A 24,864-nucleotide genomic window follows, 5' to 3' on the forward strand; every position below is an offset into this window, starting at 1 on the left:
AAGTACCAGATGCAGGTTGCTGTGGGGGCGCTTTGCAGGTTTGGTAATGAGTTTCTGACAGGGGGCAGATTTACTAAAACTCCAAATTTCTCCGACTTTATCGAATTGTTGCAGCGACAATTCAAAAGAAAGTTGAGTTTTCGGACAAAACTCAAAAAAATCTTTATGGTTTCGAGACTTCAAGGAAAGTGATCTTTGCTATTGGCTTCTACATGGACAACAGAAAGAGAGGACTCAGCAGGGAGCAGGATGGAGGACTGACAGCAGACTGGGGGGGAACTGGAACAGGTAGGACTCAGTGGGAGAGTGGCCAACAGACGATCGGTGCACTGGAGAGGGGAGGGTGGACGGACGAACAGAGCAGGGGGGGTTATGCAACCAGTTTGGGTCACAGTTTTGCTGACAACGGACGAGGGTGATGGCAGTTTGGCTCCCCAACAATCAAATGGGCCCTTGATATGGCCCCTTAGTTCAGAAGTTTGAGGACCCCTGTTCTACAGCCACTTTTTGCATTGAAATTTGTTGCTCACACCCCCCCCCCCTCGGTCTCTGACCCCTCCCCCAGCACCAGATGTTTATCAGAAGGTCTAACATTTCCAGGCTGTAACCGTATTCCCCTTTCTGAATAATGCAATGGTTTCTCCCAGGCCATTGTCCTTACAGTTAAAAGTAATGTCTTTGCCCAATCAGAGCCAAGCTTCCAATTGGCTGATGTGAGCATGTGGTCTAGGAACTAGTTAGAGCACAACTAGGGTGGGGGTCAAGTTGTGCTCCTGGTAAGATGCACCCACTTTTCTTCTACAGGGATAACACAACAGGAGGGCTATGGGTCAGTCAGAAAGACAACGATCCATCTTGCACTCTTATCTGCCTTTCAAGGAGCAGAGTATTTCCATAGAGGCTGGAAGTCCAAATAGGAAGGAGCAGTAGAGCGGTCATTTCTTCACATCTGGGATCTAGGCCAAGGCTGTTCCATACGTCCCACCACCCATCCCATAAGGCTGCCTCACTGCACAACTTGGTAGCCCCAGTAACTCAGGTACAGAGGTGTTTGTGTGGCTGTGACTATGGGCCTGCCGGTGGAGATGATCAATGCCAAGGGCACAAGGACCTACATTCATCAGCAAATCCAGAGCCTTGGAACTCTCTAGAGCATCTCACTGAAGGACAAGGAAGCCATAGGAGATGCCATGACCGTGAATTGGAAACTCAAGCTTTTGGCCTGAGGGATGAAGATCCTCAGAACTCCACTACCAGAAAATATGGCTTCTCAAAATGGAGTTTTAATGGTTTATAGTGGAAACAGCACATCTCTTTCTGCCAAGGGCCTACTGTAGCCAATCAACTAATGTTATCAAGTCTAAAGGTACCCATACACAGGCAGATTTTTGCTGCCAATTCAGGTCCTTCAGACCAATTCAGCAACTTATCTGCCCTACCTGGCCAAAATCGGCCAGATGGTGACTGGGCAGATTTGATATTGGTCACATTATGGACCAGATCAGCTTGTTGTTGATGTGGCCTTTGGGTCAAGCAATTGAATTAGCTTGATATTGCCCACCTTTAGGTGGGCATATCAGAAGATCCTCTCACTTGGCAACCTTGCCAGATAAGGTGACCATATACAGGAAGGTTTGCTTGACAGCCAAGGTTTAAAATGCAAGGAACTAAAAGCCACCACAGCAGGAGAGGATACCTTCTGGTGACCTGGTTTGGCTCCATGTGATTAGTTTGACCCAGGAAGCCAAACAGCCAAGTTTGACATGATTGCCCTAGGGGGGTACAGGAAGAAGCAAACATGGGTTGTATAGCAATCTAGGAGCTGGCCACCTCAAAAAAAAAAAAAAAGTCAGAATTTGGGGCTAAGAGGCCACATTTGATGGGAAGAGAATGACCACCAGCTGAAGGTTTGAAGGTGGCCTTACAGTCCCACCAGATATGCTGTGTACAAGGATCTGTTGGTCAGATGGCCACCATACCAGCACAACTGATAAGTAGGTTATACATGTACCATTATGGGGAAAGTAGAAGATACCAGTTTCCCTAGACTAGCGGTTTCTGGGGGGGAGGGGTCAAATGACCCTTTCACAGTGGTTGCCTAAGCCCATCGGAAAACACATTTCTGATGGTCTTGGTCAGTGATCCCCAGCCAGTGGCTCATGAGCAACATATTACCCCCCCCAACCCTTGGATGTTGCTCCCAGGGGCCTCAAAGCAGGTGCTCATTTTTGAATTTCTGGCTTGAAGGCAAGTGTTGCTTGCATAAAACCCAATTTAAAGCCAAACAGTCTTCTATAGGCTACCAGTCCACATAGGGGCTACCAAATAGCCAATCATAGCCCTTATTGGCAACCCCAGAAACATTTTCCATGCTTGTGTTGCTCCCCAAACCTATTTTCCATTTGAATGTGGCTCACGGTTATAAAAGGTTGGGGATCCCTGGTCTTGGTTATTGAGACACTGCTCCTTTATGGTTGGGGGGTCACCACAACATGGAGGAACTGTATTAAAGGATTGCAGCATTAGGAAGACTGAGAACCACTGCCCTAAACCTTCTTGGAAAGGTCTCCTCAGATACCTAGTTAGTCTCCTCCCCTCAGCAGGATGAGTGGGCGGTGCCTGAAAACCTTGACCTGCAGGTTGAGGCTGACATTTGCACTTTCTGCAGGTGGGTTCAGGCTGAACTCTTCCCATGCATATACCCCACAAATGCCCCAATTCTGCAACTATGTCCTGCCCCTTTCATGACATCAGAGAGGGGTGGGGTCAAGTTTCAACAACCCACACATCACTACCCCACCAGCCTGAGATAAGAACCAGCCAACCATTCCGTGCCCTGTCCCATGGAAGCCGTTCCGGCAACTCCGACCCCCAGATCCGCAGCCCCCTAAGAGCCCACCAGGGCGGCAGTCAGTGAGCAGACGGATGAAGTATCACAATGTTTATTGATAGATACAAGTATATAAAACCAGGGCATGAACATGACTTGATAAATTAAGCAGACTTCATTCCAATACTATAATAAGGACCAATTTCCATTTCTCACCATTTTTGTTGAACGTTTCACACCCACAATACCACGCGTTTCAGGGCATCGATTTTTTCGTTTTCGATTTTTATTTTTGTGCAAGTAAACCATGTTTTTTTTTTGTTTTTTTTGTTTCCGAAAGACTTGTGCACTCGCCCAGGATCGGAGATATTAAAACCTAGCACAGAAGCCCATGACTAGAGGTAGAAATACAGGCAAATATACTATTACGGCAACGACCAATCACTTACAGTTATAGGAGTCTGTAACCAAAATGGATAATATTGCGACGACTCAAGTGTGACCCCCGAGCAAAGTGCGTCTCTACAGTATTCAGTGTTGCTAGGGCGAAGGGAAAGCGGCGGCGACGGCCGAGTCAGTCCTTGCAATTGACCCACTTCGATTGGAGGACGTGTGTGATGTCACTATTGCATGCTGCTAATAGGCTAAACGTGAAAAAAAAACGCTAAAAAATATCAAAGATGGCCGACTATGATTAAGACATGACACTAAAACCTCTGGCGGAAGGGAATCCTACTGACGCGCCTCAGCATCGGACGTTGCGAAAATGTTACGGCGGAATGAATTTTCGCAGTGGTTAAAGGTCAAAAAAAAGGAAAAAAAATGATAATGTGGTTACATCGTAGCAACAGTGTTTGCACAACGTTAAGGCTTCAGCGGGTTCTTTAGTCTGCTTCTTCCTCCGACTCTTCCTCCTCCGCAGTTTCCAGCCAGGTCAGCCATTGGTTCACCTGTGGGGAGAAGAGAAACAGTCCAGTCAGAGGGAGGAGCTCCTGTTTGTATGTTATAGATTGTAAGCTCTTTTGGGCAGGGCTCTCTTCCCCTCCTGTATCGGTTACTGATTGCTTTATATGTTACTCCTTGTAGATTGTAAGCTCTTTTGGGCAGGGCTCTCTTCCCCTCCTGTATCGGTTACCGATTGCTTTATATGTTACTCCTTGTAGAGTGTAAGCTCTTTTGGGCAGGGCTCCCTTCCCCTCCCGTATCGGTTATTGATTGCTTTATATGTTACTCCTTGTAGAGTGTAAGCTCTTTTGGGCAGGGCTCCCTTCCCCTCCTGTATCGGTTACTGATTGCTTTATATGTTACTCCTTGTAGAGTGTAAGCTCTTTTGGGCAGGGCTCTCTTCCCCTCCTGTATCGGTTACCGATTGCTTTATATGTTACTCCTTGTAGAGTGTAAGCTCTTTTGGGCAGGGCTCCCTTCCCCTCCCGTATCGGTTATTGATTGCTTTATATGTTACTCCTTGTAGAGTGTAAGCTCTTTTGGGCAGGGCTCTCTTCCCCTCCTGTATCGGTTACTGATTGCTTTATATGTTACTCCTTGTAGAGTGTAAGCTCTTTTGGGCAGGGCTCCCTTCCCCTCCTGTATCAGTTACTGATTGCTTTATATGTTACTCTGTATGTCCGATGTATGAAACCCACTTATTGTACAGCGCTGCGGGATATGTTGGTGCTTTATAAATATATTTATTATTATATAGAACACCCTATTCCTAGCAACTTTGCCATTGGTCTTCATTAGGTATTTGTTATAGATTTGACATAGGGATGCACTGAATCTGCTATTCTTTGAATCAGCAGGATACTGAACCCTAATTTGGATACAGAAGGGTTAAAGATTTTAACATTTGTGACCAAAGTCACATGATTTAAGGATTCGGTTTGACCAGTAATATGAATTTTGGCCCATTGCTAATTGGACATTTGCCTTCCTGTTCTGCCTCTTTCCAGCTGTCAAATGGGTGGGGGTCACTGACCCCCGGCAGCCAAAAAAAAACTTGCGCCAAGGCTACAGGTTTTAGTTACTTTTTACGACTTAAGACTTTATGACTAGGGTAATGTCTGGTTGCTAGGGTACACACTAAGCAACCAGATAGCTGCTGAAATTCCAAACTGGAAAGCTGAACAAAAAGCTAAATTAAAAAAAGACCAAATTGAAATTGTTCCAGAATATCAATGGCTACACTATAAAGGTTAACTATCCCTTTATGGCATGGGTCCCCCCCAGCCTTTACTAGAGTGTTGGAGTCAGGTTCCCAAATACAGGCTGTGATTGGCTGTTTGGATGCCCAATGAGGACTGCAAGGGGCTCTGGTTGGCAGTAAATGTGCCTTTTGGCCTCTATAGCTACAATTTTAATTCAGCATCTGCTTTGAGGCCACTGGCAGCAATAAGGTACTTGCAAGCCATTGGCTGGGGCAGTGATTGGTTAACGGCTTGAAACCGAATATGGCGCTGTAAGCGGGAACCCATATGTCACATTACAGAATGAACAGAAAGGAAGGGGTTACTGTACCTGGAATAAAGCTTTTCCTTTCCCTGGAAACTCTTGTGTAATATCTTCCTTCCATGCCAGGAAGGCTTCCTCCTCAATGATCTCCATGTCGTAGAAATGGACAAAGAACCGCAGTAACATGCCTGGAACGCAGGTAAATGAGCAGCTTAGAACCAAGCTCTTCCAACATACAGAACCATGCAACTTAAGCTGCCGCCCCCTCCAACAGCATCACCCAATCATAACAGAGGAATCTTTGCAAAAGGCTAGACAAACCCCTTACAGACAGGGTGCTATACACTGCAGAGCTAAAGGAAAGCACAATTGGCCTATTGCTGCAATCACTTTGCTGCAGACTGCACCGCTGGTTGTACTGTCCTGCAGCAAGACTCAGGGGGGGGCCCTTACCTTTTGGAAAGTTTTTGCTGCAGCAGTGCACCTGGAGTGCATACAGGGCGCTGACTTGCAGATCAACATGGTCGTGTAGGAACTTCTGCATCACTGGCTTGAACGCGAGCAACAGCTGCTTCTCCTGCTCCAGCTGCTCTTTGGACGGAGCGGCCGACAGGTCGGATTCTTCCATTGGGCACGCCTCGTTAGAGATATACTGTAAAAAGCTGGAGACACAATCCCAGTCCGTTAAGGAGCAATTTGTAGCCACACAACAGCATGTTATAGAATTGCCTATTCCTAGCAACTTTTCAATTGGTCTTCATTTTTCATTTCATAGTTTTTGAACCATATCCCTTCTAACTCTTTGCAGCTTTCAAATGGGGGCCACTGACCCCGGCAGCCAAAACCTATTGCTCGGTGAGGCTCCATTTTTATTGTTACTACTTTTCTATTCAGCTCCGCTATTCATATAGCAGTCTCTCATTCAAACAACTCCCTGGTTGCTGAGGTAATTTGGACCCTAGCAGCCATATAGCTGCTGAAACTTTAAACTGGAAAACAAATAAAAATTCAAGACCAATTGTATGATATAGATTAATCTGAGACAGGTATTTGATCCCTTATCCGGAAACCAGTTATCCAGAAGGCTCTGAATTACAGAAAGCCCATCTCCCATAGACTCCATTTTAATCAAATAATTCAGAATTTTAAAACAGATTTTTCTACCTGTACTTGATCCCAACTAAGATATAATTACCCCTTATTGGGGGCAGAACAGCCCTATTGGGTTTATTTAATGGTTAAATGATTCCCTTTTCTCTGTAATAATAAAACAGTACCTGTACTTGATCCCAACTAAGATATAAGTACCCCTTATTGGGGGCAGAACAGCCCTATTGGGTTTATTTCATGGTTAAATGATTCCCTTTTCTCTGTAATAATAAAACAGTACCTGTACTTGATCCCAACTAAGATATAATTACCCCTTATTGGGGGCAGAACAGCCCTATTGGGTTTAAATAATGATTTATTGTTTTTCAGTAGACTTAAGGTATGGAGATCCAAATTACAGAAAGACCCCTTATCCGGAATACCCTTGGTCCCGAGCATTCTGGATAACAGGTCCTATATCTGTACTAAAAGTTAAACACAAAAGGTGAACAAACCCCCCTAAACATACCTGGTCATTAAAATATTCACAAAGCCTTTATCCAGATGAAGCTTCGGCGAGATGTTATCCTTAATCCACTTATAAATGGTCTGAGGAGAGGGATCCATTTTGATCTGTTTCAGCAGCTCTTTCTCCAGCTTCATAAGTGGAAACAAGAAACTCAGTCCCTTTCCTTCCAAGATCTCCAACATCCGGTCCTTATTCTGATCGATTTCTAGGGAGGAGGGAAGCCGTTGAGTACTGTGCCCCCAAGTGAAAGCTCATTAACCCCCAAGCTACATTACTACAGGAGACCCCATTACCTGGCAGCATCTTCTGCATATTGATCTTGCTCTGCTGGAAGAGGTCCGTCAGCCACTCTCGGTCTCCCAGCTTGGCCAGTTGCTGAAGGCAGAGCAGGAAGAGAGGGAAGAGGGTACCATTCTCTAGAGGCTGGGCCAGCTCGGATAGGCTCACTAAGTCGGCGATTATGGCACGAGCCGCAAACTGTGCCAGGTAGGATTTCACTAGCGGTATGTCCACCTCGAGTTTAGGGCACTGGTCCAAAATATTCAAGAAAGCCTGGAAGGCAGAAAAGTACCTGGGTAAGTTGCACACCAATAGCAAGAGCCTAATGTCTATAAGAACCAGACAGGAGCAGGATCTGCACTATAAGGATATGTAGGAGGGGCCTAGAGTCAATAGGCCAACACCCACCTGCATGAAGTTGTCACTGGTGGCCACTCCCTCCTGGCGCAGAATACCAAGCAGCGCGCTGGCCTTCTCTTTGTCCTCGTCGGATCGGTCTAGTGATTGGAGGATTATTTTGCTGATCATTTCGGGAATGAAGTGTTTCGGAGCCCTCATTTCTTTCACACTGTTTATGGCATCGGCCGCATTTCCGTTATTCAAGTATTCGGTAACAAATGCTTCCTGCAAAGGGAGGGAAAAGTGAGTTGCTTTCTTAATGTATCCTTAACCTACAACTTTCTATTGGCTGCCGTTAAATCAGACTTTAGCCCTTATAGTACGTAATGGGTGGAAAGGCCATCTTTCTATTGGTCTTCATTAATGTTAGTTTTAATTATTTGTCTTCCTATAACTCTGCAGTTTAAAAACTGGGGTCACTGAGCCAAGAAACTTTTCTGAGGCTCCAGTTTTATTGTTACTCTGTAACTTACTATTCAGCCCCTCTCCAATTCATATACCAGTCTCTCATCCAAACTACTGCCTGGTTGCCAAGGTAACTTGGACCCTAGCAACCAAATAGCTGCTAAAAGTCCAAATTGGAGAGCTGTTGAACTGAAAAGAACTACAAGAGAAATTAAAGACCAATCCCAAATTCTCAGATCGCTCTACATCATACTAAAAGTTAAACAGCACCTTTAAAGTCTGCTCCAGTTCTAGTAACCCATAACAACCAGAACCCAGTTTTTGGACATTTGATTCTGTTGCAGAACCTCAAGTTGGCTTTCTGCTCTTTGGGTGCCACCTATCACTAATATTGAATGGGAATGATGCAGTCAAACATGGCAGCCGTCAGATAGCAAAGGGGAAACTGTCCCTGTTCTAGTTAAATGCCTGGGAGTTTGGTTGCCCTTTACAACATTTCACAGGTCTATATAAAAAGTGCAGCAGACATAGTACCTACAACCATTGTACTTACAGTGAGTTTAATTAGTTCTTCCTTAGAAGGAGGCGGCTTTTTAACACTCTTCGCAGGCTTTTCTTGAATTGGCGGTGGGTTGGTTTTCAGCCCAAGCTGAGGAGTCTGGGAAGCAAAGACAGAGGGACCCGTTAGCACCGACCCATGAGAGAGAGACAACTGCACCCTACAATAAGAGCCGCCTATTACCTACCTGCCCCATGGGTGGTGTTTGAGTGCGAGGCGGAATCATCATTGTCTGAGGCTGGAGCTTTGGCACTTGGCTTTTATTCATTAGGAAAGACTGAGCAGGTCTCAGGCTGATCTGTAGAAATTAAATCATATTTTTACAATGGGGATATAAATCACATGAAGTTTTTATAAGAACAAAGTCGGCCCTCAGATCTCATAATCGTGCTCACAGGACGCTGGTTGCTCAGAAAAGGGGCAGGGGGAGTAGAAGGGGTGAAGTAGTAGAAGGAGTGGGGTAGAAAGTAGGAGGGATGGGGGCAGATGAGCCGCCAGCATTAGTCCTCGTAATAACGCGTCTTTTCGTAATCACAGGGCACAGAGCAGCACATTTCAGGGATTTAGGTTTTACCTCATCTGCGTTTAGTTGTCCTTTCTTGATAAACCGAGGCGGCATATCCTTAGACTGTCCTTGCTGTGAGAGGAGCCCTTGGCTCTGGTAAAGTTGGCTTTGCCCCTGAGAAGGAAAAAGGGTTAATGTTTGCAAGAACTCAAGACAGGGCAAATAAAGCACTAGAAGCCCAGTGACCAGGAACGGCAGTAGGAAGTAGTTTGTTTAGAGATAAAGGAACAGTAACACCAAAAAATGAAAGTATCAAAGTAATTATACACTATTGCCCTGCACTGGTAAATCTGTATTTGCATCAGACACCCTACTATAGTTTAAATACCCCACTGTGTAGCCCTGGGGCAGCCATTCCTGCACCGGTACAGCTGGGGTGTTTGCTACAGAAACCCTACTATAGTTTATATAAATACCCCGCTGTGTAGCCCCGGGGGCAGCCATTCCTGCACTGGTACAGCTGGGGTGTTTGCTACAGAAACCCTACTATAGTTTATATAAATACCCCGCTGTGTAGCCCCGGGGGCAGCCGTTCCTGCACTGGTACAGCTGGGGTGTTTGCTACAGAAACCCTACTATAGTTTATATAAATACCCCGCTGTGTAGCCCCGGGGCAGCCATTCCTGCACTGGTACAGCTGGGGTGTTTGCTACAGAAACCCTACTATAGTTTATATAAATACCCCGCTGTGTAGCCCCGGGGCAGCCATTCCTGCACTGGTACAGCTGGGGTGTTTGCTACAGAAACCCTACTATAGTTTATATAAATACCCCGCTGTGTAGCCCCGGGGGCAGCCATTCCTGCACTGGTACAGCTGGGGTGTTTGCTACAGAAACCCTACTATAGTTTATATAAAATACCCCGCTGTGTAGCCCCGGGGGCAGCCATTCCTGCACTTTTACCCACTGTCCATTAGACAAATGTGAATGGTCAGTTACAAATATGCAGGAAAATAATGGTTACCTGACTCTTCATAAAGGGTTTGCTTCCAATTTCAAACTGGGATTGTGTAGGAGGTAGGATGTGGCCTCCGTGACCATTGAATAACTGGCTTGAGCGATGACGTCCCATTGTTGGCGAAAACCTGTCTTGTATAACACCTGGACCAGTACCAATACCGCTACCTATTAAAACAAATATGAGAATAAAACATTGGAAATCTGAACATCCAACAGGTATAGCTCATCTGCCAAACAATTTAAAAACTTTGGTAAATGAGTCTTATATGCCCTTTAATACACACATTTTGTATGGTAGCACCAAGAACACAAGAGGTCCAACCCATACCTGGCATTTGCCTGAACATATCAGCAAGTCCTCCTAGTGGGTCCCTCTCAAGCTTCATTCTTGGTGGCATAAACGGTCCATCCAAAAAGAAGTCATTTCTCATCCCTTGAGACATAGGAGCAGGAATAAAGACTCCTAGATCCTAAAAACAAAGTGTTTGTCAGACAAGGGAGGGTGGGTCTGTATCCTCTTTCTAAAAGAGACCTAAAGCCCGAATGACTTACTTTTACTGCATCTTGGCGGATTTGAGTGATGGTCTTTGGTCCATTGTCAATGAAAGCTTTGCGAGGAACCCAAGTGTTTTCTCGCAACTCCATAGTATCCTTATTAAAAAGGCGGGAGAAAAAAAAATTAAATTTTGCAAGTTTAATGCATCCACCATCATTCTGATGAAAGGTTTGACAGGTATGCAGCCTTTACAAGTGTATGGAACAAACAAGCGACAGCAGACTTACTTGCAGCAGGAAACGAATCCTTGCTGGCAACTCCTTATTTGCCTTCAAAGCGCACATACGGGCAAAGTACTGATCCATCAAGGACTAGGAGAAAAACACTAGGATTAATTATGAAGCACAATAAAGTCTACAGGCCTAGCTACACATCCAGGAACCCAGCAACACAACTACTTGTAGAGAACCTCTGCCAATGTCACCTACCTTGGCTTTTTCATGGTCTAATCTTGGACCCACAGTCCTCATTATCTGACAGAGACACTCCAAATCTTCCCCCATATCCTTAAGTTGTACTCTCTTCTTCTTTTCCAAAAGCTGTTGAAGAGAAGTAGCATTACATCCTGGCAAGTAGTTACACAACAACCTAAACATAAAGCAGCCTGGCTCTTTAAATAGAGGCCCTCATATCTCATAATCAGACTCTCACTGGACACCGGAGACCCACAGGAAGAGTAAGGGTTTGGGACAGAGGGGTTTGGGAGAGAAAGAAGAGTTGAAGAGCAAAAGGAGTGCAAGTCTCCAGTATTTGTCCTCGTGTTGTCAATTTCTAATCACAGGGCAAGAGCTGCATCTTATATGCAGTCCATAAAGAGATTTGATATATGCATAATACCAGTTCCCATATGAATGTACTACCAAGAAATAAATGTACACAAACTCCCTTGACCCAACTGCTGCACTAGGAAGGACCCATCAGGACCATATGTATGTTAGCTAAGGCCAATTCCAGAGAAGCAGCTCTATGGCACTTACTGCTTTGATGCACCTATGAAGGATAGATTCATGTATGAGGTCAAGCTTGCCAAGCTCTCCAATAAATTTGATGTTTCCCAGCATCTTAATCTTAGCGATGGCTCTCTGCTCCTCTTCCTCAGGAAGGAGTGGGCTGTCCCGCTTGTCATATACTGCAAGGACAGGACACAGGTAAACACACAGAATGCCATTTGCATTCACACAATGTTAGGGGTCAGATGGGGAAGAATCTTACATTCAACATTTCTGGATCTGTTCTCAAATTCATCTTGAAGCTTTGATATTAGGAGGCGTCTAAACGTCTGAAAGTTAAGAGGAAACCCCAGTAAATAACAATCCCTTTGACAAGCTGTTGTGTTAGCCATAAACGAAGACTAGTCTCCCATATTAAACCATGGCCCAAACCAATGGAAAATGACTTACTGTGCTTTGCTTCTGCCCTGGTTGACCGTCAGTTGACGGACCGTCAAAGTTTGGTGCCTCTTCTGCTAATCGCAGACATAGCTGAGCATAGAGTGAGCTGTACTTGGGCTCTTCAAGGGCTTTGTCTACAATCTGAAAGGAAGTTAATGATAGTTAGATCTAATAGTGTTTTTTGAAAAGCTACATTGATACAGTTAACTCCGACGCAATGAAGTCACCAAGGAAAAGGCAGTTTTAGCTGTGGAAGACTTGCAGTGCCTACACAGCCTTAGATTATCTTACGAGTATATACTGTGTAAGGACACATTCTAACCAATGGGACCAAAGCTAGTGACTTCTCTGCTACTGAAGTCTACAGTTACTCTGTATAAAGCCAACATATAGCTTACACATCTGTCCCCATCACCCACAAGAGATGCTTACAAGCCAGTGGTTCCCAATTGTGGACTTAATGCCCTTTAGAAATTCCCATAATTCTGCCTAAAGGTGCCCATACACATGAAGATTTGCTCGTTTGGTGAGCGGATCTTCACCAGATATCCCCACCTATGGGTGGGCGATATTGGGGAACATGTAGGCCAATTTGATAGTTTGGCCCTGGGGGCCAAACGATCGAATTAGCCTACTTGTTCCTCGACATCTGCAATGGCGCAGTCAGTTCGGGGACCGCAACCCCCGATCAGACTGAATCTTTTAACCTGTCCGATCGATATGTGCCCGATTTCAGGCCAGATATTGGTCAGGTATGGCAGTCGTTTCTGCCCCTACACGGGCCAATAAGCTGCCTGGAGTACCAGGAAGAGCAGAAAGGGGCAGTTTAAGGAGGATTAAGCATGAGACAATATTTCTGCATTGTTGGATTAAGTAGGTGCGGCCAAAGCCCTCAGCTTTTTTAAAGACAAGAGTTTTCAGGGCAATATGCATTTGAAAGGGATATTGGTACTTACAAGCAGTATGACTCCTTTAAGGATGAGTTTGGTATCTACACCCACATTGAGGAGCTCAAGGCATAGCTTGTCAAACTTCTCAGGAGCAAGCTTGTTTAAGATGCTAAAGGAGAGAAAAGAAAATACATGAGTTGTATTTCCCCAATAAAATCCCTCATGGCAGCAGAATGGCAGGTACCAATGTTTACATTAACCTTTAAAGGCCACAGCAATCAAAACGCCGCCCCCCTTGGGAGCACCCAGTCCGCACCCATGGTTTCCATTAAAGCTTAGATCCCTCCGCCTCGTAATCACTCACCCTCTCACTTTCCTAAAGATCGCATCGTGTCGTTCTTTCTCACTTGAGCTGATCGCAGTGTTTGCGGAGTTGTTTGTGGAGTTGACATCTCGTTTAGTGCTTCGTGAAGGAACCCATCTTTGAACGCCAGGCCCTGGGGTTTTCCCCAGGTACTCGCTGTCGGGGAAAAAGAAGAGTCAGTCAAGCAGGGGTCCGTATTCCCAGTCGTCGTATAAAGAATTCAACAGATTCTAGAAAGTATTGCCATCAAATGCAGCTTATATTAAAGACTTCTATTTATAAGTTCCCCTTTAAAAAGAACAAAACATTTGGAAAAGTAAAAATGAAAGTTTTAGGAGACCCCAGTGACTACACACTCCCGGGCACTACTCTATGGCACTTGTGCAGAGCAGGGGGCTGCCACCTATTCTGCAGGCTCCCAGTAACCCCTATGCTGCCACACATGCCCAGCTTGGAGAGGCACAGGGTATAGCAGGGAGCCTGAAACAAGATGGCAGACACTACACTAGAGTACCAGGCTGCTGCACCGAGTATGGCTGAAACTAATCTCATTGAGCAGATCCAACACAAGTCCTAATTCTGCCGTTTATAACAGAAAAATATAAAAAAATACGAGCAAGTTTGGCAAGATTACAGAGCAAATTGTGGCTATCTGCGAGACTTGCGCTCCGCCATAAGTATACACACCAGTTTTTCCTCGAGGCTGGGTTACTGTGCGATACAGTCGCACAACCCGCCGAGACCGCTCCCCCTAACGAACGCTGCATGCAACTGCAGGACGCCAAGATGTATTAGCGAAATACACCTGTGCGTTAGCAGCTGGGCAGGGGCAGCGTTTGGGCCTCTCGGTCGATCTTCTCTTGGGGAGGGGGCAGGCAAATTGCACTCAATCAAAATCCTGGCAATACCCAGTAGATCACAGCTTTCAACCTGCCAACAAGCAAACGTGGGACAAAAGGCCGGAATGAGGGATACAAGCAGGTGGAAACCAGAGTATGTGGATAACAGGGCACCCATATCTCCCTCCAACCCACCCCCATAGTATGCCCCATGGAGCTGCTTTAGGTTTACTCACATTCTGGCAGGGTACCATATGTGGGAGGCCAAAGGATGTGCTGGGCTGTGGAGGCAGCCAATGGGCTTACAGTACCTTGCAGGGGTAGAAAACAGCCCTCCAGGAGGCCCAGCAGCTGCCCCATCAGTAATTCTTGTACCAGAATAAGAGCCCCCCCGATGTCAGACAGGATAGCATATGGTAGTTATGCCAAGATCCTTTGCATTGTATACTGGGGCGGGGGGGGGGGGGGGAATAGATACCTTATGCCTGCCCTTCTAGTTTCCCATTAGCCAGACCCAAATGTTTAACGCAGGGTAAGGCTGTGGGTTACCAGCTCCACTCCAATAGTGGCTGGAGTTTTTAAAGAGTGGAACACAACCCATACAATATAGTATAAATAAAAAATAAATGCAATTTAGTTCCTGCATTAGGGTTAAAGAGCAGCTAAAAAGACCCCCCCCCACATTTAAAAGGAAATTTGGTCAAATTATGCCACGTGAACGAGAGCACTGAAAGCCATGATCTACGAGCCCACATGTATACACGGAGCCATTACCGGCAATCTAGCCTTGGTTACGCAGACTGAGCGAGGCCTATAGGGGTGCCCAATGCACCTTTCCCTCAGAACCCACTTAGCCCAACTATAGCTGAAGGCTGCCGAGGGGTGCACAGACTAGGCCTGTATGCAGCAGTCAGGCACCCCTCATTAGTGGTTATGGTTTTACCCAAGACCCTGGGAGGGTGCTGCGGTTTGCTGAAAGGTGCAAGGGGACTGGAGAGTGGATAAAGAACACATAGGTGCCCAGAGAGGATCCAAGTAGTGGAATAGAGCAGCGATGCTTCCACTACAATCCCAACTCAATTTCAGCAAACAAGAGCACTGACCTGGGGTCTCAGGTAATGCCATTATAATCACTTGGGGGATGTGCAACATTTGACACCCCGTCAGTGACTGTCGCTTTCCTTCTGCTTTAAAGGGAACTGCACTTTCCAACACACATTACAGTTTCAGTGGGTTTTAAAGAAACAATGTAGCAGAAGACAGACCTGGAGGAGAACGGACTTCTACATTGTTTCGAGTCAGATCTTGTTTTCAAGCACTACATTGAAACTGTAACAAGTGTGGGAAGCGGCTTAGAAATAGTGCAGCCAAAAGCTTTACATTCCCACTATAAAGATATACCCCACTGCCCTGCCCCCTGCAGGGGTGCTTTACCCACTTCCAACAAGGCGACAGAAGCCACTTCTATGATACCAATGTGCTTGACAATAAGATGATGTTTTGCCCAATGTGCACTTACCTGTTGCCGACAGTCTTGGGATAGTGCTGAGAGGCACCCCTACCTCCTCCACCTGACGAAGCACTGCAACAGAGAAGCGGCAAGGAATGCATTAGTTGCACTCAAAAAGCAGCAACTTCCAGATGACATGGGGTAATTACTGCATTAGACTCCATTTTAATTAAAAAAGGATTTCCCCTTTTCTCTGTAATAATAAAACAGTACCTGTACTTGATCCCAACTAAGATATAATTACCCCTTATTGGGGCAGAACAACCCTATTGGGTTTATTTAATGGTTAAATGATTCCCTTTTCTCTGTAATAATAAAACAGTACCTGTACTTGATCCGAACTAAGATAATTACCCCTTATTGGGTCCTAATAATAATACTGGGTGTGGGCAGCTCTGCTCATGATAGGTCAGACACTTACCTGAAACGAGAAGCACCCCCCTCTGCAATCGCACTCTCCACTTTGGCGGCTTGATAACAAAGAATTTTCGGAAAAAAGAAATGATATATCCTTTGGGCAGGGCGGGGAAGGGGACAAACGCTGAAAAGACAAAAAGGAGACCAATGAAAAAGCCACTCAAGGCAACGAATAACCTACATTTTTTTTTTTAAACAATTTATAATAACCATTGGGACAAGGACCGCAAGACTTTCCCTTACTCTTATATGGAGCTTATATATTAAAGAAGGAAACCCACAAAACCCAAATGGAGGAACACAGAACCTATGCAGAATCAATGGGCCCCTCAAGGCAATTGCTGCTGCCCCCCAGAGGCAGAAGCAGAATAGCCCCACCTGTTTTGGTGCCTACTTCATATACACAGACAGCTAAAAAAAAAATAAAAACAGTTGCTAACACTGCAGCACTGGGGTTCTAGGTTCAATTCCAGCCAGGGAAGGAATACCAGTTCCACAAGGCCCTCTGGTTCCCCCCCAAATACATTAATCCAGGTTAACTAGCCTGTGATAAAACTGCCCCTAGAGTGTCATAGGGGCCATATTGTAAGCTCTGCTGCTGCAGGGACTGAGTCTGTAAGGAGCCGACTGCGTAACCACAGTAAATGGCATTCCTTCCTTGGTAATGAATGGCAAGTTACGACTAGAAAACCCATTGGCAGAAGCCCCAGTATTATACAGGGAATCATGTAGTCATGCAAACAGTAACGAGAGACATCACTGCTAAATTAAACTGTAGAAATAAACAGATTGCAGTGATTTATTTAGTAAGATATAGATATATATATATATATATATATATATAGTGCAGAGGCAGCAGATAACAGGCAGTAATAATAAGCAGGGGCCGCGCTGAATCATCAATTAAGTTAAGTGCTTTCTGCACAACAAAAGGGAGGTGGTGCCGGCCTGGCCCAGAGGCTGCTCTTTGTTCCCGGCCTCCTTGCTGGGGATTTAAGGAATTTTTTTTTAGAACAAAGAGCCCACATTGAAGCCATAAACCAACCCGGAATGGAAAGAGAAACTGTAACAGGAAGATCCAAGCGGCTGAACATCAGTTATTTCTAAGCTGTGATTAATCCTGAGTCATGGGAGCGACCGCCCAGTGCAGGTAGTAACAAAGCAGCCCTCAGGCCTACGTAGGGCTCAATACTGATCCATTAGAGATTGCTGGATGCCTTAATCATGGTGGCTATGGTTTTGGACCCTTTTAGGGGGAACAGAACAACCTCACACATCCCAATATGGATAAAGATAGTGGAAAAGTATTGGTGACTGTTTCTAAGAGGGTGACAGAGCACAATTTAGGAGACTGGGTGCAAAAGGGACGGATTATGGGTGAACATAGAGAGGCTGATAAGATGCCAAGTTGGTCTGAAGGACCCAAATTGGCAGCTGAAATCGGACCGTGTAAGGCCGCCTTAAGGGGCCACAGCAAATATGCACAGTGTCGGCCCTAGTAAGTTATACACAGGACTTGCAGATTAATATACAAATTGATTCTATTGATCTGGGGTCGCATTATACCCATGGGAACCTGCTAATTAGGAACAGACAGGGTTGCCATTTAATGATTAAAACCTGGGTTTCAATGTGCAAAGGACTGGGCTTTCGGGTTTTTATGGAACAGTACCCAGACGCAGATGGAGCCAGGCTGTGTATTAGGGGCAGATCAAAGATATGAGCCCTAAAAGCATTACGTAATAAGCAGTTAAGTCGTTATAGAAACATTCCCAACAGGCCAGATGGGTAGGGTTAACACTGGGCTAGAATATAACATCCAGGGTGAGGGCTAATGCCAGACCAGGTTATATCCTTAGCTACAGCCTGCAACTGTATGGGTCATACCAGAACCAGCACTTTCACTGGTGTGTAGCCCTTTAAGCAGCACTGTAGCACAACAATTGAGTATTTATATTTTAGCAGCTGTGGCCCCTATAGCCCCCCCCCTTGCCTTAATGGCCGCATAAAGCAATGCATGATGGGATACTGACTAGGAAGGAGTGTGTGGATAATATGCACTGAGAATGGGGCTGGGGCCACAGGAGGGGCAGTTGTATGGGCAGGTATATTATGGGCTAGGCACTAGAAGATAATGTATACTAAAGGGTATTAGTCTACAGGTGAAATTATTGAAAAAGGGCATATTCTGGGCCAAATAGGGTAGGTGCAGATATATTATGATAATGGTTATTACAGCACAGAGCCGGGGTAATAGGAGTTAATACTGGTGATGGGACACAAACAAATAGCATTAGGAGGCGGCCCATTCCCATTCACCATCCATTCATTTTCTGATACATATGATATATACAGCACTGTGGGAACAATGGGATCATTATGGGAAGGAATAACTGAATGAATGGATGAGATATCCCCAGCAGCAGCATCCACTGAATGGACACGACGGGTGGAAGAATAAGATGAGGAATGTTCCAATACACAGGCTCAGTGTGTACCTATAGGGCAGAATACTGAGCAATATCATGGGAGGGGGGCACTCAGGGGATAACAAAGGATATTATGGGATAGGGATGAGCAAGTAGATGTTATGGATTGAGAGATAGGGCGTCTATGGGGGACAATGTAAAGGAAGGGGCAGGGGGGTAAAGCATATTATTGGATAGGAAAAGGAGTGATTTGACTGGATGGGGTACCCAACAAAGAAAGGAAGTACATTATGGGGATCAGTGTATATTGGGGTTATAGGATGGGAGACAAGGACCCCAGGATAGTATGGCATAATAGTAGGGTTCATTGGATGGAGGGCCCAGGCACAAGGCTGAGGCATAGGATAGGGATAAATGTACAGTGGCATTATGGGATGGAGACAAAAGAGCAGGATAACAAAGGATAGTGTGGGATATTAGTAGGGTTCATTGGATTGGGGGCCCCCCATAGAAATAAGGAACATTGGATTGGGGGGCCCCCATAGAAATAAGGAAAATTGGATTGGGGGGCCCCCATAGAAATAAGGAACATTATGGGACAGGGAGGAGTAGGTTTGAATGGATGGAGGGCCACATAAAAATAGGAAAAAGATTATGGGATAGGGAGGAGTAGGTTTGAATGGATGGGGGGCCCCACACAGAATGCTGAAGAGCATTAGGGGGATCAGTGTATAGTGAGATAATAGGATAGGAGACAAGGAGCAGGGTACCCCAGGACAGTATGGCATTAGTAGGGTTCATTGGATGGGGGGGCCAGCACAAGGCTGAGGCATAGTAAAGGGATAAATGTACAGTGGAATTATGGGATGGGAAACAAAAGAGTAGGGACAACAAAGGCTAGTATGGGATATTAGGGTTCATTGGATGGGGGGCCCCATAGAAATAAGAGGAACATTATGGGACAGGGAGGAAGAGGTTTGAATGGATGGGAATATAAGGAACATTGGATGGGGGGGCCCCATAGAAATAAGGAACATTGGATGGGGGGGCCCCATAGAAATAAGGAACATTGGATGGGGGGGCCCCATAAAAATAAGGAACATTGGATGGGGGGGCCCCATAAAAATAAGGAACATTGGATGGGGGGGCCCATAGAAATAAGGAACATTGGATGGGGGGCCCCATAGAAATAAGGAACATTGGATGGGGGGCCCCATAGAAAGGAACATTGGATGGGGGGCCCCATAGAAATAAGGAACATTGGATGGGGGGCCCATAGAAATAAGGAACATTGGATGGGGGGGCCCCACACAGAAAGCTTTAGTGGTTTCAGGTATAAGTGTATAGCGGGGTTATTATGGGATGGGAGACAAAGGTGTAGGGATAACAAAGGATATAATGGAGCTGATGGGTGGGGAGCCCATCCAGGTACATGAGTTATTATGGGATGGCACTGGGTCCGGCTACGACCCACCTACCGGCAGACAAAGGAAGCAGACCCGGGGGCTGTAAGGGGAATAATGGAAGCAGACCCGGGGGCTGTAAGGGGGAATAATGGAAGCAGACCCGGGGGCTGTAAGGGGGAATAATGGAAGCAGACCCGGGGGCTGTAAGGGGGAATAATGGAAGCAGACCCGGGGGCTGTAAGGGGGAATAATGGAAGCAGACCCGGGGGCTGTAAGGGGGAATAATGGAAGCAGACCCGGGGGCTGTAAGGGGAATAATGGAAGCAGACCCGGGGGCTGTAAGGGGAATAATGGAAGCAGACCCGGGGCTGTAAGGGGAATATGGAGCAGCCGGGGCTGTAAGGGGGAATAATGGAAGCAGACCCGGGGGCTGTAAGGGGGAATAATGGAAGCAGACCCGGGGGCTGTAAGGGGAATAATGGAAAGCAGAACCCGGGGGCTGTAAGGGGAATAATGGAAGCAGACCCGGGGGCTGTAAGGGGGAATAATGGAAGCAGACCCGGGGGCTGTAAGGGGGAATAATGGAAGCAGACCCGGGGGCTGTAAGGGGGGAATAATAGAAGCAGACCCGGGGGCTGTAAGGGGGAATAATGGAAGCAGACCCGGGGGCTGTAAGGGGGAATAATGGAAGCAGACCCGGGGGCTGTAAGGGGGAATAATGGAAGCAGACGCTGGGGGCTGTAAGGGGGAATAATGGAAGCAGACCCGGGGGCTGTAAGGGGAATAATGGAAGCAGACCCGGGGGCTGTAAGGGGAATAATGGAAGCAGACCCGGGGGCTGTAAGGGGAATAATGGAAGCAGACCCGGGGGCTGTAAGGGGGAATAATGGAAGCAGACCCGGGGGCTGTAAGGGGAATAATGGAAGCAGACCCGGGGGGCTGTAAGGGGGAATAATGGAAGCAGACCCGGGGGCTGTAAGGGGGAATAATGGAAGCAGACCCGGGGGCTGTAAGGGGAATAATGGAAGCAGACCCGGGGGCTGTAAGGGGGAATAATGGAAGCAGACCCGGGGGCTGTAAGGGGAATAATGGAAGCAGACCCGGGGGCTGTAAGGGGAATAATGGAAGCAGACCCGGGGGCTGTAAGGGGGAATAATGGAAGCAGACCCGGGGGCTGTAAGGGGAATAATGGAAGCAGACCCGGGGGCTGTAAGGGGGAATAATGGAAGCAGACCCGGGGGCTGTAAGGGGGAATAATGGAAGCAGACCCGGGGGGCTGTAAGGGGAATAATGGAAGCAGACCCGGGGGCTGTAAGGGGGAATAGTGGAAGCAGACCCGGGGGCTGTAAGGGGAATAATGGAAGCAGACCTGGGGGCTGTAAGGGGAATAATGGAAGCAGACCCGGGGGCTGTAAGGGGGAATAATGGAAGCAGACCCGGGGGCTGTAAGGGGGAATAATGGAAGCAGACCCGGGGGCTGTAAGGGGAATAATGGAAGCAGACCTGGGGGCTGTAAGGGGAATAATGGAAGCAGACCCGGGGGCTGTAAGGGGAATAATGGAACAGTCCCAGCCAGTCTATGGGAAGCGCCCAGCCAATAGCAATGGGCCATACATTCCATCAAGCTTAACCTGCCCCCAAGCCCCCGCCCGTTACCCCGATACCCCGCCGCTCCTATTGCCCCTCCCCAGCAGGCACCCCCACAGTAAGAGCCCGAAAGCCCCAGCTTGTGCCCCTGTCTCCCTATTCTGCCCCCAACCCCCCTTTCTCAAAGCCGCCGCCATTTTCTCTCAGCCCATAGTCAGGCAGGCGGCGGCCATTTTAGGCAGCGAGAGCTGCGGCAGATTCTCACCTTCCCTAAAGGCCCGTCAGTTTTGTCGGTGCTTCGGTGCCCTGATCAGAGAGAAATGAAGAGAAAAAAAATCAAATAAAAACCCGCGGAGGGGGTGAGACGGAGAGCGGCCGGACCCTGGTACGAGGAACTCCGCTGAAGAAGCCACAAAAATCACGCTCCTTCCTCCTCCTCCGAACTCGCTCTCAACAACTGGACTGACCGCAGCCAGCCACAGCCTTATACCCGGAGACACCCTAGCTTGCTAGCGCCAGTGTGGGCGTTGTCACGGAGTAAACAGGAGAGAAACCACCAATCAGCGCGCAGCTTTGTCTGATTGACGCGCACGGCTTCTATTAGAAAGCCAATGAGAGCGGATTGAGGGCGGGGTTGTAGAAGTAAGTTGAGTTGAAGAGTAGCAGAGCCGCAGTGCACCAACGCTATTCACAGAAGCGGTTAGGCTCAAGGGAATGCGTAAGTGTTTGTGTGCGGTGCAGCCGAGCCGGAGTTTGCGTAACGGTAATGCAGGGACCGGTAAAAGCTGAACGGTTCGCCCACGTTCTCTATACCGGCTTGTGCTTACTTTGTGTTTCTAGAGCTCCGTAACATCTGGCAGTTGGGGTGTTAAGACGTGATAACTCACAGTTTGGGCTGAGACGCTACAAAACAAAGGAAAGTGCGACTAGACGCCATTCCTTGTCTCTCCTTTGTTTTATCGTGGGCCCTGTGTGTCCTAATGTCGGCATTCTGCCTGGGGCTAATCCCAAGATACTGCCCCACTGAGGGGTTATTGTGTAACAGTCCTGTATAGAAATCCCAAGATACTGCCCCACTGAGGGGTTATTGTGTAACAGCCCTGTATAGAAATCCCAAGATACTGCCCCACTGAGGGGTTATTGTGTAACAGCCCTGTATAGAAATCCCAAGATACTGCCCCACTGAGGGGTTATTGTGTAACAGCCCTGTATAGAAATCCCAAGATACTGCCCCACTGAGGGGTTATTGTGTAACAGTCCTGTATAGAAATCCCAAGATACTGCCCCACTGAGGGGTTATTGTGTAACAGCCCTGTATAGAAATCCCAAGATACTGCCCCACTGAGGGGTTATTGTGTAACAGCCCTGTATAGAAATCCCAAGATACTGCCCCACTGAGGGGTTATTGTGTAACAGCCCTGTATAAAAATCCCAAGATACTGCCCCACTGAGGGGTTATTGTGTAACAGCCCTGTATAGAAATCCCAAGATACTGCCCCACTGAGGGGTTATTGTGTAACAGTCCTGTATAAAAATCCCAAGATACTGCCCCACTGAGGGGTTATTGTGTAACAGCCCTGTATAGAAATCCCAAGATACTGCCCCACTGAGGGGTTATTGTGTAACAGTCCTGTATAAAAATCCCAAGATACTGCCCCACTGAGGGGTTATTGTGTAACAGCCCTGTATAGAAATCCCAAGATACTGCCCCACTGAGGGGTTATTGTGTAACAGTCCTGTATAGAAATCCCAAGATACTGCCCCACTGAGGGGTTATTGTGTAACAGTCCTGTATAGAAATCCCAAGATACTGCCCCACTGAGGGGTTATTGTGTAACAGCCCTGTATAGAAATCCCAAGATACTGCCCCACTGAGGGGTTATTGTGTAACAGCCCTGTATAGAAATCCCAAGATACTGCCCCACTGAGGGGTTATTGTGTAACAGCCCTGTATAAAAATCCCAAGATACTGCCCCACTGAGGGGTTATTGTGTAACAGCCCTGTATAGAAATCCCAAGATACTGCCCCACTGAGGGGTTATTGTGTAACAGCCCTGTATAAAAATCCCAAGATACTGCCCCACTGAGGGGTTATTGTGTAACAGCCCTGTATAAAAATCCCAAGATACTGCCCCACTGAGGGGTTATTGTGTAACAGTCCTGTATAGAAATCCCAAGATACTGCCCCACTGAGGGGTTATTGTGTAACAGCCCTGTATAGAAATCCCAAGATACTGCCCCACTGAGGGGTTATTGTGTAACAGCCCTGTATAAAAATCCCAAGATACTGCCCCACTGAGGGGTTATTGTGTAACAGCCCTGTATAGAAATCCCAAGATACTGCCCCACTGAGGGGTTATTGTGTAACAGTCCTGTATAAAAATCCCAAGATACTGCCCCACTGAGGGGTTATTGTGTAACAGCCCTGTATAGAAATCCCAAGATACTGCCCCACTGAGGGGTTATTGTGTAACAGCCCTGTATAAAAATCCCAAGATACTGCCCCACTGAGGGGTTATTGTGTAACAGCCCTGTATAGAAATCCCAAGATACTGCCCCACTGAGGGGTTATTGTGTAACAGTCCTGTATAAAAATCCCAAGATACTGCCCCACTGAGGGGTTATTGTGTAACAGCCCTGTATAAAAATCCCAAGATACTGCCCCACTGAGGGGTTATTGTGTAACAGCCCTGTATAGAAATCCCAAGATACTGCCCCACTGAGGGGTTATTGTGTAACAGTCCTGTATAGAAATCCCAAGATACTGCCCCACTGAGGGGTTATTGTGTAACAGCCCTGTATAGAAATCCCAAGATACTGCCCCACTGAGGGGTTATTGTGTAACAGTCCTGTATAGAAATCCCAAGATACTGCCCCACTGAGGGGTTATTGTGTAACAGTCCTGTATAAAAATCCCAAGATACTGCCCCACTGAGGGGTTATTGTGTAACAGCCCTGTATAGAAATCCCAAGATACTGCCCCACTGAGGGGTTATTGTGTAACAGCCCTGTATAAAAATCCCAAGATACTGCCCCACTGAGGGGTTATTGTGTAACAGTCCTGTATAAAAATCCCAAGATACTGCCCCACTGAGGGGTTATTGTGTAACAGTCCTGTATAGAAATCCCAAGATACTGCCCCACTGAGGGGTTATTGTGTAACAGTCCTGTATAGAAATCCCAAGATACTGCCCCACTGAGGGGTTATTGTGTAACAGCCCTGTATAAAAATCCCAAGATACTGCCCCACTGAGGGGTTATTGTGTAATAGCCCTGTATAAAATCCCAAGATACTGCCCCACTGAGGGGTTATTGTGTAATAGCCCTGTATAAAAATCCCAAGATACTGCCCCACTGAGGAGTTATTGTGTAACAGCCCTGTATAGAAATCCCAAGATACTGCCCCACTG

General features: G+C 46.8%; 1 protein-coding gene and 2 non-coding genes across 5 annotated transcripts; all 3 read right to left on the bottom strand.

The window, feature by feature from the left end:
- Positions 1 to 2,926: 2,926 nt before the first annotated feature.
- Positions 2,927 to 21,924, bottom strand: eif4g2 (eukaryotic translation initiation factor 4 gamma, 2). Of its 3 annotated transcripts, XM_031900009.1 has the most exons (23): positions 21,720 to 21,924; positions 16,037 to 16,156; positions 15,625 to 15,687; positions 13,954 to 14,196; positions 13,267 to 13,422; positions 12,969 to 13,071; positions 12,022 to 12,153; positions 11,834 to 11,900; positions 11,599 to 11,750; positions 11,050 to 11,160; positions 10,849 to 10,932; positions 10,618 to 10,716; positions 10,394 to 10,535; positions 10,070 to 10,230; positions 9,116 to 9,220; positions 8,729 to 8,839; positions 8,536 to 8,640; positions 7,587 to 7,802; positions 7,193 to 7,451; positions 6,900 to 7,104; positions 5,735 to 5,943; positions 5,348 to 5,469; positions 2,927 to 3,780 (listed from the first exon to the last, which is right to left on the bottom strand). In XM_031900009.1, exons 4-23 carry the CDS (start codon positions 14,031 to 14,033, stop codon positions 3,715 to 3,717), a joined length of 2,685 nt encoding a protein of 894 aa, XP_031755869.1. In that variant the 5' UTR covers positions 14,034 to 14,196; positions 15,625 to 15,687; positions 16,037 to 16,156; positions 21,720 to 21,924; the 3' UTR covers positions 2,927 to 3,714.
- On the bottom strand, positions 8,908 to 9,083 carry LOC116410669. Its single transcript, XR_004222582.1, has one exon. It is a non-coding gene; the product is annotated as a small nucleolar RNA SNORD97 (small nucleolar RNA).
- LOC116410670 lies at positions 11,242 to 11,407 on the bottom strand. The gene has a single exon (XR_004222583.1). It is a non-coding gene; the product is annotated as a small nucleolar RNA SNORD97 (small nucleolar RNA).
- Positions 21,925 to 24,864: the final 2,940 nt, after the last annotated feature.

Source organism: Xenopus tropicalis, chromosome 4, assembly GCF_000004195.4.
Source record: "Xenopus tropicalis strain Nigerian chromosome 4, UCB_Xtro_10.0, whole genome shotgun sequence".
Classification (NCBI taxonomy): domain Eukaryota; kingdom Metazoa; phylum Chordata; class Amphibia; order Anura; family Pipidae; genus Xenopus; species Xenopus tropicalis.

Coding starts and splice junctions, on each gene's coding strand:
- eif4g2 (XM_031900009.1), bottom strand. CDS start 14,033: ATGCAGCGTTCGTTAGGGGGAGCGGTCTCGGCGGGTTGTGCGACTGTA. Junction 12,154..12,968: donor TTAAAGGAGTCATACTGCTT/GTAAGTACCAAT, acceptor ACTTCCTTTCAG/ATTGTAGACAAAGCCCTTGA. Junction 10,717..10,848: donor GGATTCGTTTCCTGCTGCAA/GTAAGTCTGCTG, acceptor CTTTTTAATAAG/GATACTATGGAGTTGCGAGA.